Here is a 14,024-nt window from a genome sequence, read left to right on the forward strand (position 1 = left end):
GAAAGTAAGGACCATCAGCAAACCTCCAAAAACTAGGCAACTTACAGGTACTTTCTTTTCTTCTAAAAATAAAGAATGCTATCGCTGTGGTAATTCCAACCACAACGCCAATGACTGTAGGTTTAAGAAAGCCACTTGCCATTTCTGCAATATTACGGGACACTTACAGAGTGTTTGTCGAAAGAAAGCTAGACAGTTCAAACCTTCTAAGGTAAATTGTATTAAGGAAATTAACATGCTTTCTAGTTCTTGCAGAAAACCTCAAAATTCAAAGTTGGAAGTACCGATCTCCATTAATTCGGTAACCACACACTTAGAACTGGACACTGCTACAAATGGAAATTTCCTTTCCAGCGACGTCTGGACTCGGGTAGGCGCACCTCAATTGCAAGCACCAGTGTCGCAGTTCCAATCTGCTACCAAGCATCTAGTACCAATCACGGGTTCTTTCACGGCCCAGGTAACTTGTCCTTCCACGGGAAGGTCAGATAATATTCCTTTTGTAGTCACGACAGTCAAAGGACTGAACTTGCTAGGTCGTGATGCAATCTCGTCTTTAGGAATTTCTATCGATAAATTCCTTCTGTCTAACTATTCTACTTTACAGAGTATCCAGTCATACGACAAGCCTGATAAGAGTCTGGAGAAAGCATGCTCCCTCTTATGTGACGAGTTCAAAGATGTTTTTAAGCCTGAACTCGGGTGCTTACGAGATTATGAACTAGACATAGATTTTAAGTCTGATGCTAAACCTGTTTTTCTCAAACCTAGGCCTGTACCTTTCGCGCTAAAGGAGGACTTAGCGCAAGCCTATGATTCGGGAATTGCACGTGGTGTATGGACACCAGTTCAGTTTTGCGATTGGGGCACACCGGTTGTTCCAGTCCGTAAGCCTTCAAACTCTTCAGAAGCGAAGGCCAAGTTACGCATATGTGGCGATTATTCAGTCACGGTGAACCCTTCCCTGGAGACCCATCGTCACCCGTTACCCTTACCAGAAGACTTAATGCAAAAGTTGGGTGGTGGGTATGGTTTCAGCAAGATAGACTTGGCTGATGCCTACAATCAGATTCGACTTGGTCCTGACAGTCGAAAACGACTCGCATTAAGCACTCACCGTGGCGTACTTTTACAAAATGTTTTACCTTTTGGCATATCTTCTGCTCCAGGTTATTTTCAGAAGATCATGGACGACCTTACAGCCGACCTTCCAGGGGTCGCAGTCTACCTAGACGACATTCTTGTCAGTGGCACTACTGCTGAGGAGCATCTCCAGAATCTTAGACGGCTCCTCGATCGACTTCACTCAAAAGGCCTGAGGTGTAGGAAAGACAAGTGTAAGTTTGCACAACCTCAGGTAGAGTATCTCGGACACATTTTGTCCAGGCAGGGCATCTCCAAAGGTCCCAAGGTAAACGCCGTACTGGAGATGTCTGCCCCCACTGACGTATCTTCTCTTCGTTCGTTTTTAGGTTCCTTACAATTTTATTCGAAGTTTCTACCGTTGAACGCTTCTACTGTAGCAGAACCACTATACCATCTCACGAAAAAGGACATTCCTTGGAGATGGGGAAAACAAGAGGAAAACTCTTTTGCTCAGCTGAAGCATCATCTATCTACTGATGAGGTTCTTACACATTTCAATGCGTCACTTCCGGTAGGTATCGCATGTGATGCTTCTAGTGTGGGCATCGGTGCTACTTTGTTTCACCGTTACCCAGATGGCACAGAACGGCCTATAGCAAACGTTTCAAAGATATTAACAGCTTCGCAGAGAAACTATAGTCAAATTCAGAAAGAGGCTTTGTCGATAATTTTTGCGCTAAAGAAATTCTATCAATATCTTTTTGGTAGATCATTCATTTTGGTCACAGATCATAAACCATTGCTTAGTCTTTTTGGCCCGACTAAATCGACACCTTCTTTGGCAGCAAATCGTTTGGCTCGTTGGGCACTCTTTTTGTCGCTATTTACATACACTATTGAGTACAGGAAGACGAAGGATCATCAAAACGCTGATGCTTTGAGTCGCTTACCAGCAGGAGGGGATAAAGTCTTCGATGAAGAGGAAAGTGCGGATGACATTGATATCGTCTGCGCTATCGATGCTTTGGATTTACAGGTCCAGACCCCAAATGCTGCCTCACTGCGTAAAGAATCTTCTAAAGATCCTACCATTTCCACGGTAATGCGTTTCATTCATGAAGGATGGCCGGCCAAGTCTTCTCCACAAGACCCGGTCGAACCGTTTCGTAAGTACGCAGACTCTCTTTCTACTTGTTACGGATGTCTACTTTACGGTTCCGGAGTGGTCATCCCGTCCAAACTTCGTCCTTCCGTCCTTCAATTGCTTCATGAAGGACATTTCGGCATTGAGAGAATGAAGCAGTTGGCAAGAACGTCCGTCTACTGGCCAAACATTGACCGAGACATAGCGGAACTTTGTCACAAGTGCAGTACCTGTGGCGAATATCAACCGCAATCTAAAACCCAGGTCCAATCATGGACGGTTCCAGAAGCACCGTGGAGTCGCTTGCACATAGATCATGCGGTAGAATTCATGGGTTACCATTGGTTACTCAGCATTGATGCTTTTTCTAAATACCCTTGTATTCATGCTACTACTTCCTTATCTTCAACAGCTACTATCAACCTGCTAGAAGAAGATTTTGCTCATTTCGGCTATCCCCATACTATAGTTACCGATAATGCTACTACTTTTAAATCCACAGAATTTCAAACTTTCTGTAAGGAGAGGGGTATGGTACACATCACGGGTGCACCCTACCATCCGGAAACCAATGGAGCGGCGGAGCGCCTCGTACGTACGTTCAAGCAAGCACTTCGCAAATCTTCCCTACCCCCGAAGCAGGCCGTCTTGGAATTCCTACAGCAATATCGACGCACGCCCACTCCGAGTGGCTACTCTCCAAGCCAATTACTCAACAATCGTCAGATTCGAACCAAGATCGACACGCTTCTCCCTACACCGTCTCAAGTGGTACCCCGACAAAACCCTCACAACACCGACGCCTCCGAAGGTACCAAACGACATTTCAAACCGGGAGATCCCTGTTACGCGCTATCATTCACTCCACGACGGAGCCAGGATCCTCGTTGGGTTCCAGCCGAGGTGATCAAGCGACAGGGTAGCCGAATCTTCCTGGTACGTCTGCTGCCACATGGTCCGACGTGGAGGCGCCATATGGACCAACTGCAACCTCGCTATGCATCATCGGAGGACCAGGAGCCGGGAGATACTCCTGCACCAACAATCGACTCTTCCGCTGTCCCCACCTCAGCCCGAACGAATTCGGACGACACACCGACTGTACCGGAATTCGGGCCACACAACCCACGAAGGTCGAGCCGTCGCCGCAGACCTCCGGCTCGTTTCGGACTTTGAGTTTTATTGTTAATTCGGTGTCTTGTTCATTTTTTATGTTTGTGTATAAAAATTATCGGGGAGGTGTTATAGTCGTCATCTACGTTGAATATATGTAACTCGTGACCAGCGTCACTACATAATCACCGTTCAGCGTTTTCTGGTACAGACGTTGGAATTGATTACCACCGCACTGCGCGTGTAATCAATTGAGCGTTCTGTACCACGTTCCTTAGTTGATTGTTTTGCGTTTCTTTCTTACTATATATTGCGTTGATTTTATACACTGAATGAGTAAGTAACAAGAGGTAAATGGTTTTCTCACTTGGTTGGCTATCGCTACAATTATTATTGTTTATTTTATATTAAACGTCTGGAAATACAACAGGTTGGTTGTACTTTATTTGTGTATTAGGCTACCTTGATTTTCAAACTGTACTTCCCAACGAACCGGTGCGATGTCCTTTGAAAGTTCAAAGGTTTGGTTTCTAACTAAAAAAATATCATATATATAAATGAATTAATTTTTTAATAAGGCTATGTTCAACTTAATTTTTTTGAGACAGTAGTCTATTGGTCAATGCTTAACTTAGAAATACAAACGTTGGTCAGCAGTCTATCACCACTCACAGTTTTGCGATGACAAAGATTATAACGAATTAATATTGATTAGAAACGAAAAAAGGAAGAAATTGTTTGTAACGGTCGCAAAATTCTATTGGTTTTTGATAAAATTTATAGAGAAACATCAAATCAACATCATTATAGATTATATAGCCTACTGATTTTTAATGTGCCAACATAAAGCTCATAACATAATTTCTCTAATGTCATCAATCGTCATAAGTGTGTCGCGAGTTCACCAAATTCTTTTAAGTCGTTTTGAAACTCATAAAATATTTGATTTCATTATAATTACAGGAAAAGCGATATACCAAAATTTCAGATAAAATTTTTTTGGGGGTCCGCGACCGCTTCGAAGGTACCAAAAGGGGTCCGCCAAAACAAAAAGGTTGAGAACCACTGATCTAGCATCTAGCTACTAGCAGATCGAAATCAATTTTTAGCTGCTTATGATTTAACTGACTCGTGTGAATATAAATTCGTTTGTATTAGAAGACATGTAACCGAGTCGTTCATATCAAGCATTGTAGTGGTCTAGACACCTCTCAGAAGATATTTCATTTTCTTGATTTAGCTCAAAACCACATTCAAATTTCTATTTGGTTATTTAGCTTACACTTACATTTTTTCTCGTGATATCAAATGTAACTGTGGTTTAGCTAACAATAAGCAAGCAAATTTTGTCACCTTTGACGGTATTTCCAGGTGATTTACACCAGAGCTAACGTCACCAATCGGATGGTAGTGACCACCTCTACTCTGTTTGGTTGGTTAATGCCAGCTGTGTTCGTTTCCATAGTAGTTGGAGTGGATGTTGATAACTATTCAAGAGAGGATGAGCAGTACGTATACAGTATAGCCGTTAGTTTTTTAAATTTTGTAATTTACAAAAACAAGACTTAACCTAAACAAAAAATGGTCTCCAAAAATATGTGTTCAATTGGTCCATGCCACATAAATCCGTGGCATGTTGGTTAGAGTGTTCGCTTAGAAATCAGTAAACGTGGGTTCGATACCTTTCTGAGCCATACCAAAGACATTTCAAAAGTAACATTGCACTTTATTTTTGCTTGGCACCCAGCAAAGAAATGGATTTAGGCTAATAATATGCTCGGGTGAGCCTGTTTGCGCCTGGGCGTACAATGTCTGCTTTGCATAGCCCTGAGAGCTACGCATATCTGGAATGAATACTGAACTATATTGAGAATGAGACACATTATTATTATTGTAACAAGCTTCATGAATTGCAATATTAGTTTTCAAACACTTAGGAAGGTTAGGAAGGTTCGACGAAATATAGCATCAGCCTACTTATAGGTTTGTTGTTGCTTACTACAATTTTTTCAAGAGCTTCGTACTGTCAAACTTTAGAACTTCCTCAGCTAAAGAACACAAGAGTGTTTTCTGCCTCTTTCAACTGTTCAACATTTTTGCACCATTTTTCATAAATAAAAATAGCTTGCATACTGCATAGAGCATACAGAAAACCACACTTTAAGTTTAAATGTTAGAAATTAAATTAACAATGGTGCTCTGACAGATGCTGGGTGTCTCTTGATTTGATTCAGTACTTGATAGTTATACCAAGCTCCATCCTGTTGGGTGTCAACCTCATTGTCTCTGTACTTGCAACGTATAAAGTGATATTTGGTCGCTCAAGCATTACAAAAGTAAGAAACAGTATGTCTGCATCTCGCTTTTATAGATTGGTTGTTTTTGAAAAATGAAAGTAATTCGAAAAAACACAAGTAAAAGTCAAAACCTGTGACATTACCGTAGTCTTTAAATTAATTTAGTTTTCTTGGGATGAACTGACGCGTGTCTTGTAAACATTGCAAAATTTTTTGCAACATGGTAGTTTTGAAAAAATAACAAACAGTTTCGCTTTACTTTAGAACAGGGGTCACCAAACTTTTTTATTTGAGGGCCGGATTGCTGCGAGATTAACAGCTGCGGCCGGATGCAAATTGCGAAAAGATGTACAACTATTTAGAATCTCCATTGACTTGAATTGAACACAATAAATAACAAAGTCAGCGGTGGAATAGCAAAGAGCAAAGTTGTGATGAAAATTGAAAGGTTGCTGGAAAAGTTATCCCCTGCTGTGATACACTACAGGGCATCGTGCTCTTGAAAAAAACATTACATTTTTCCAAATTTGGCCTAAGCTGTCCCCATTTGTGGTGGCTTAATGATAAAAACAGAACACCAACATGTAGGCTGCCTGGTGGAAAAATGTACAAATTCAACATACAACAACGAGCTACAAGAGCGAAAAATTTTAACAAAGAAAGAAGTCTCTATTACACAAAAAGGCAAAGCCAAAGACGGTTGCTAATGCCAAGGGAAGCACATGTACAAAGTTGTAGTGCAGCTGTAATTTCCGCAGTACGTGGCGGGCCGGAAGAAATCAGTTCGCGGGCCGGTTCTGGCTTGCGGGCTGTAGTTTGGTGATCCCTGCTTTAGAACACGAAAAGTTGAATTTGCATTTTGAAAATGAGGTTTGAAGTTTGGTTTTGGTCTAGCCTAATGTATTGTAGGCTACAGCGTTGTTAGTGTTAGTATCTTATTGTTGAAATTGGCTTAGAGCTCCACGCACAGGTCTGACGTCAAACGAAACGTCATATTTACTTGGACACTTTTCCTCACCGTCGGAGGGACGTGGATATTCGGCTTTGCTGTGTTTGCTGCTGACGTCTCTCCAGACGTACAACTGGCATTTTCGTACGTGTTTACCGTCTTGAATTCACTGCAAGGTAAAACCTTAAATAAGAAGCAAGAAAAATTACGCCGAGCATCACTTTTTATTTTGTTGCAGCGTGTATTTTAGCTATTTGCCTGCTTTGTAAACACAATGGTTGTGGTAGCTTTCTTGTTCGTCGATATGTCAACAAAAGTATGTGAAGTGTAAAAAACATTCAATTTGCACTAAAACTTGCAATTTTAGTATTTTCTAGAATTTTTATGGACTAGCACTTAGCCTACCCAGAATATTAGTAAAATGCAATGTTTGTTTTTCTGAAACGTGTTTAAATTGCTGCATTTATCTAATCGTGTTATTATTCACAGGTTGCCTCTTGTTTCTGATGTACATTGTACGACAAGGATTACTGAGCACTTTTACTCAAAAGGTCACTTCAGTGATGCCAACAACAAAACCTAAGTACGTCTTTTACTTATTACAGTAGATGAGAGTATACTTTTTTTGTATTAACTTTCTGGCATCACACAACAGATTATATTAAACTAGTTTTTCTGGTTTTTTTGAGACGACAGTAAAATAGAAAACTTTCACAATTCTGAAACCTCTGCCAACTGAAATAATATTCCCTAGTGCGCTACTTCTAGTCATTGGAAGAATACTACGTAACATTTGAAGCTGCGGATTGAATGTAGGACAAGGACCAAAAATAGCAAAATTTAACTTGGTATTGAAAATATAATTTTTTACTTGAGACATTTAAAACATCAAAATTGTTCGTTCGCTAAAGCTTTAAAGTTTTAGCAATATAAACAGTACTTGAAAAATTCAAAATCTTTTTATCAATGAATTTAAAAATTGTAGGCTATTACTCTGCAATAGCGCAGCGTGACTCATTCGATTGGTAGAGACTTTGAAGAAACCAATTTGTATATATTGGACATAGAATGTTTTTTCTACGTAGTATATTGATTTAGGGCCCGAGATCTCATTGGAACTGGGCCCAAATTGTCTTCTCAACGGTTCTGTTGCTACATAGTCATGAAGATTATGTAGGCTAACAGAACATTAAACTCACCGGTAGTCGTATGTAGCCTACACTATAAACCTTAACAATTTTTTTATTTGAATCACTAGCAGCGTAGGCCTACGCAGAAAATTTTAATGGAGCGGTTAAAAAAACTGCTAGAAGCTATGCTAATCCAGTTTTACTCAATGGCAGAAACAAACTGGGCTCAAAATACTTACAAAATGTAGGTTTGTAGGATTACTATGCTCATGATCGGAGGAACAAGATTGCTCAAGATATTTGATCGACGTTACGTTTTTTAGTTGAAAATTTCTTAAAAGCTTTTTTTGATATAATGAGGATGTCGTCTATGGCTATAACTGCAATTTTTTTTAAACAAAAATAAAAAATGTACTTCACCAATCAAATGATAGGGAGGCACGTCCCCCCAATCCCGCTCCCTTAGACGCTACGCTACTGCTACTCTGAACTTTAATCTTATTCCAAAAGTTAATCATTTAATTGAATATGGGGCAAGGTAAAGATATGATTTAATAAAACAATAAGTGTCATTATCTTGTGCAATTTTTCCTTGCGTTAAGTTTCATTGCTTTCCAACCAATGTGATACGTGTTCAGAGACCCTAGTTCAAGCAACACGACATCAACGGGGATGCTACAATCCACCACAGTGATCGGGAAGCCATTACCAAAACCGCCTGTTGACGACATGAAGAGTGAGATTAGAGTTGTCAGCAAAAATCAACAACGTTTACACCAGGCAACCGACAGGTATGGACCATTTATGTTGCACAAATATTTACTATTTAAATGCCAGTTGTACGATTTACGTTTACATAACAAAATAGTTTTAGGAGAGAGTTTGCTTTCCTGTACCAAAGACAGGCAAGACACAACAATACAACAAGGTTGAGCATTATAACAATATATTTTACTTATTTACAAAAAGTTTTAACAGTAGAACGTTTTCGGCTTAAAATCTGTGAATTGTAGCTACAAGGTACGGCCTGCATGAAGCGCATTTTATTTGGACAAAACAAAGTTTTTTCCAAAAAGTGCAGAACGAAAAGCAACACACCAGGATTCGGTTGTAGCCTACTGTACTGTGTGTAAACTATAAAAAAAACTAAAAAAAAATTGAAAAATTTACACATTTGAAAGAAAACACCTGTAAGCACAAAATTTTTGTAGTTCACGGACGATTGATAATAGCTTCAATATACAAACTGGCTGGTTAACAATAACTGGCTGGTTAACAACCACAAAGTGCCGCTTAATGGAAAGTAGTCATTGAAATGCGTTCCTCAAGCGCGCACGCCGAGAGCCGAACCAGCGCCGCTTGACTTTGAAATTTTTTTGTGCATAACATTGTCGTTTCACCAACTGAGATTTGTTGGAAAATTTAGTCTTAACGTGTAAAAGATGCCAAAATTTTCACTAGCATCTGTGTTGTCAGGCTCTTTTCGAATTTTCAGTGAAAAGGTGAAAAGAGCGAATCCCAAGCCTTGACAGCACTACATCACGGATTTTATTATCGCTGTAAAACACTAAGTTTAAATAGAATGGTGTCGGCTTTTATGCAACCCTCGTCATTCATAAAAAAATGTAGAGAAGCATAAGATGAAGTGCAGTTGTAAAATATACATTTTAGTCATACAAAGCATTTTAACCAACTCTCTTGACATTACCAAGCACAGCTCAACGTCAAACAACAAACGGCACAGATGTTATGCCACACAGGAAAACACAAAAATATGTATCCAAACTCTTCTTTCATATGAGACAAATTTTTAAACATTTTTAGCAGGTGTCAGATTGTTGGAAAGCCAGGTCATGGCAGCTTCGTCAAATGCTGATATACTATGCATTTGATGCCTTATACGTCAAATAGCCCATTCATCAATGACTTAGTCACTTTGGTTTGTTTCACTTCGGCACATTAATAGGAGCCAATCTTGACTTGTGCAAACTCAAATGGAAGCAGTCAATTCTTGTGAGAATTCAGTAATTATTAAGATCATAGGCATACGAAGCCGAGTAACTCAATCAGATTTAACATATTTAAGTTTATCGTAGGCTACAGTAGTAGGCTACCATTTTGCACCAGAAGAAAAAACTACATTGAAACAAATTTCGAACGTTTTCAACATCATATGATGTCCTCTTCAGGAATAACATACAATAATTCTACATCTAATCAAAATACAATGGTTAAATATTAAATCTATCAACAAGACAAAAACAAAAACTGCACAGTGCACAGTTCTTCTGAGTTCTGATTAGCTCAACGCTCAACAATAAACACGAGAATCTCAAAGGTAACTGCATTAAACGGCGTTAAACAGCAGAAGCACTGTGCAGTTTTTGCTTTTTTTCCTGTTGATAAATTTAATATTTAACTATTAGGCTATATTTTGTTTAGATGTTGATAAAATTACTGCATGTTATTCCTGAAAAAGATATCATGTGATGTCGACAACGTTCGAAATTTGTTTCAATGTAATTTTGTTTGTTCTCTGTAAATGTGACTTTTGTATAATAAACGTATATTAAATGTGATTGCGTTACTTGGCTTCGCATGCCTATAGTTCAACAAGACAAACTCTCTACCAAAGCTCTACTAGTAATATTTCTAAGATAAACGAACCACATTTACATAAATCAGAACAATATGACAAGTGCGACCAATTAGTCAGATATTAAGACAAGTCTTAGAAAAAAATCGCACTGTCATTTTTGTTTTTATTTTTAGGGAGAATATTACACCGACTCCATTCGAAGAAGGCTTGGGAGGAAAATCATTGAGCCCGGTTCACGATACGTTTCCAATGAAAAATCACGTTCAATCATGGGAGAATTGAAACACAAAAATCGCAAAACATTTGAAATTGCAAAATTATTGAATAACTAGACAAACTGTAGCTTGAAATTATTATTTCACTGGGTGCATGGCGATCTATACTACTGGCCATCCCAACGTGGCAACAGCCAAATAATCTGGGGGCCTACTAAATTTTGGCAACTAACAGGTATTAGGCGCACAACAAGGTGTATTTGCATGAATTATTACTAACAAACAAATACTTTTGGATTAGAAAATGAATTTTTTAACATACTGAGTGTTTTGAAAGTTACATACTGATTAAACTACAAAGATGCTGTTCAGTGTTGCCACTTGTGTAGTTTTACTTTCGCTTAAGTTTTGTTGCAGATTAGTTGTTAAAGAAATCAAGTAATGGTTTATGGCAAGCTTGAAGTTTTTAAGTACCGGTAACTTTTGCTTGCATTTATTCACAATGATTTTTGTCTACTCTATTTGTTAGTTTAGTGTTTTGTCAGTTATATATTTTTTTCTTGAAGTTTATTTATTGTTCTGGCAACACTACAAAGTTATTTTTAGTCAGCACATACCATGTGAGCATTGCTAGACAGGCCATGGCCAGGTTAGTTTTTTAGAACTGAAATGTACCGCTGGCAATTCAACATGGTGGGCTGTGTACTGTGTAGAATTGAAGCAGAGATCTCGCACAAATGTTTAACTGTTAGATGCCTTGCATTGTTTCATTTGTGTATAGGCTACTACTGCAGTATGGTGTTAAGAGTTGCTGTGTGGATAAGTTAGCATTGTAAACTTGATAGTTTTGAGATTAGTTTGTGATACAAGTTAAGGAAAAGGCTTTACATAACATCCAGAAATGAACAGGTTTCAAATTATGCGAATGGACATTTACTTAACCTATAGGGTATAAAATTTGTTGTAAACTCATGCAACTAAAATTGAAGGTGCTTGCTTAAAGCAAAGTCTAGTAGTACCAGTAGTAACTGAATCAGTGGCTAAGTTTTAAGAAGTTACTACTAGCCTATTACTACTAAAGTATAAATCTTACTGCAATCACATAACAGGTGTTAAACATTAAATAATGGGTAAAAAGTGCTGCGTGTATCATTGCAAAGTTAATTATTTGTCTGAAAAAAAAAGAGAAAGTAGAAACAAGGTTTCTGTTTTTCGGTTTCCGAAAAATCCAAAAGAAAGACAGAGGTGGAAACAAGCCATTCCGAATGCAAACTTAACTGTTAATAATGAAACTGTTGTCTGTGAGTTGCACTGGCCGCCTGGTTATGAAACAGAATCTATTAAAGGAAGACTTCACCCAAGGCATCCCCCTTCAGTATGGCCTGGTATACCGACAAGTCAAACACCTACAGCTGTTGCGACTCCACGAAGTACTCAACGGGCTACAAGCTCTAGTCGCAATCCAGATATTGACCAGATGTCTACTTTTCTTGCCAATGACGATGTGACTTTTGACTCTATGAAGGAAACATTGACAAAGGGGGATAAAAAGTTTAAAGTTCCCTTGACATGTTTTATGAAGGACTTTGATTTATACATCCAAGCACAAAGTTTTGAAAATGGCGTTCCACATTTCGTCATAAAACTTCACTCTGATCTCACTTTTGAACCCTTCCATTTTGGAATCAAATGTGCAGTACCGGCATTAGGCGGAAATCGAGTTAGAAAAGTGAAGACATGGTCTCTCCTGGAAGAAATGATTAATTTTTTAAGCACTTTAGAACCTAACCATTTCAAAAATGTGATCCTCCAACACATTGCTGAACTAGGTCCAGTAAAAGTTGGTTTGCCAATGTATACCTCAGAAACTACAGTAAGAGCGTTTGAATATTTTGCAACTTCACGAGCTTTGTATCAACGTTTGCGCGTTGATTATAAGTTGCCCTCCAGAAATACTCTTACACGTATCACATCAAAAGTGTCAAAAGTTGATGAAAAAAGTTTCATAAAAAAGATATTTGAATCACTTGATGAAAACCAAAAGATTTGCATATTATTACATGATGAGATTTATGTGAAGAAAATGCTGCTGTATCATGGTGGTAGCTTGTTTGGTAAAGCTGTGGATGATCCTACAGCACTCGCAAAAACAGTGTTGGGAATAATGGTAAATTGCTTGTATGGAGGACCAAAATTCATCACAAAAATGTTGCCCATCAGCAGGTTGAACTCGCGATTTTTGCAATCCCAAATTGAACCAACCTTAAAGTCAATCGAAGAATCTTCTGGTCATGTTAAAGCTATTGTTTGTGACGGAAATAGAAATAATCAAGCATTTTTTAAATTATACGACACAGTTTCACAAAAACCTTGGCTAACTCAATCTGGAACTTTTTTGCTGTACGACTTTGTGCATTTGTTAAAAAATATCAGAAACAACTGGCTTACTGAACCAACTGCTGAGCTCAAATTTTACGTTGATGGAAAAGAAAAAGTTGCTAAGTGGTCCCATTTACAAGAGTTGCATAAACTTGAAAGTGGAAATCTGGTCCAACTATCAAGCTTAAATGCTACAGCAGTCTACCCCAAACCAATAGAACGGCAGAGAACTTCGACATGTCTAAGGGTGTTCTGTGAAAAAACTTATACTGCCCTGTTGAAGCATCCCGGTATGGATAGAATCGAAGGAAAAGAAGATACAGCAGAATTTATTTATATTGTTCTTACATGGTGGAACATTGTAAATGTGAAAGGACCGTATCTCGATGTTCGCTCTAATGATGAAATGAAAGCTGTTTTTAGGGATGCTTGTGATCAACGACTCGACGTCATTTTGAAGTTTGGTGATATGGCTCTTAAGATGGCAGGCAAGCAAGGCAGAAGAACAAAACAACTGACCAAGGATACTGCGTTTTCCATACACCATACATGCTATGGGTTGGTGGAATTGTGCAAGTCTTTGTTAAATGGTTCTCATTCAAAGTCATATGTTTCACTAGGTCAGTTCACTACAGATCCGCTTGAGAAAGAATTCGGAAAACTTCGCCAAGGCTGTGGTGGAACTTACTTCATCACAGTTCAACAAATCATCGAAAAAAGCAACATCAGTAAAGCTGCTCTCATACTTTCAAGGGACGTTGACATGTCGGAGTTTAGCTTTGCTTCTGGTCACTTGTGTGATAAATGTAACTATAATCTTGATGAATATAGTGTTGAGATATTTGACTCGTTGCCCGAACTTGAGAAGTCAGTGCCGATTGAGACAGTCATGGCCTTGATTTATATATCAGGATATGTGACGCGCTATGACCAAGCCATAGATGAAGTGCAGTTAATGTACGAAACAAGCTTTTATTTTGAAAAATATGGCCAATACACTGAAAAACATGGAAAAAGCAAGTTGAGGAAGAAAGCAGCAAGGTGGGCTTGACAAGAGAGGACGCGCTAGACAGATCGATGTGGAGGCAGGGTGTGAAGACGATTGCGGCACT

General features: G+C 38.7%; 1 protein-coding gene across 1 annotated transcript; it reads left to right on the forward strand.

Annotated features, from left to right (window-relative positions):
* Positions 1–4,751: 4,751 nt before the first annotated feature.
* Positions 4,752–10,631, forward strand: LOC145779278 (adhesion G-protein coupled receptor G7-like). Its single transcript, XM_082590820.1, has 6 exons — positions 4,752–4,851; positions 5,550–5,679; positions 6,597–6,765; positions 7,079–7,172; positions 8,358–8,510; positions 10,492–10,631. Exons 1-6 carry the CDS (start codon positions 4,784–4,786, stop codon positions 10,598–10,600), a joined length of 723 nt encoding a protein of 240 aa, XP_082446946.1. The 5' UTR covers positions 4,752–4,783; the 3' UTR covers positions 10,601–10,631.
* Positions 10,632–14,024: the final 3,393 nt, after the last annotated feature.

This window comes from Aplidium turbinatum, chromosome 11 (genome assembly GCF_918807975.1).
Source record: "Aplidium turbinatum chromosome 11, kaAplTurb1.1, whole genome shotgun sequence".
Classification (NCBI taxonomy): Eukaryota; Metazoa; Chordata; class Ascidiacea; order Aplousobranchia; family Polyclinidae; genus Aplidium; species Aplidium turbinatum.

Coding starts and splice junctions, on each gene's coding strand:
- LOC145779278 (XM_082590820.1), top strand. CDS start 4,784: ATGCCAGCTGTGTTCGTTTCCATAGTAGTTGGAGTGGATGTTGATAAC. Junction 6,766..7,078: donor CGTCTTGAATTCACTGCAAG/GTAAAACCTTAA, acceptor TATTATTCACAG/GTTGCCTCTTGTTTCTGATG. Junction 7,173..8,357: donor ATGCCAACAACAAAACCTAA/GTACGTCTTTTA, acceptor ATACGTGTTCAG/AGACCCTAGTTCAAGCAACA.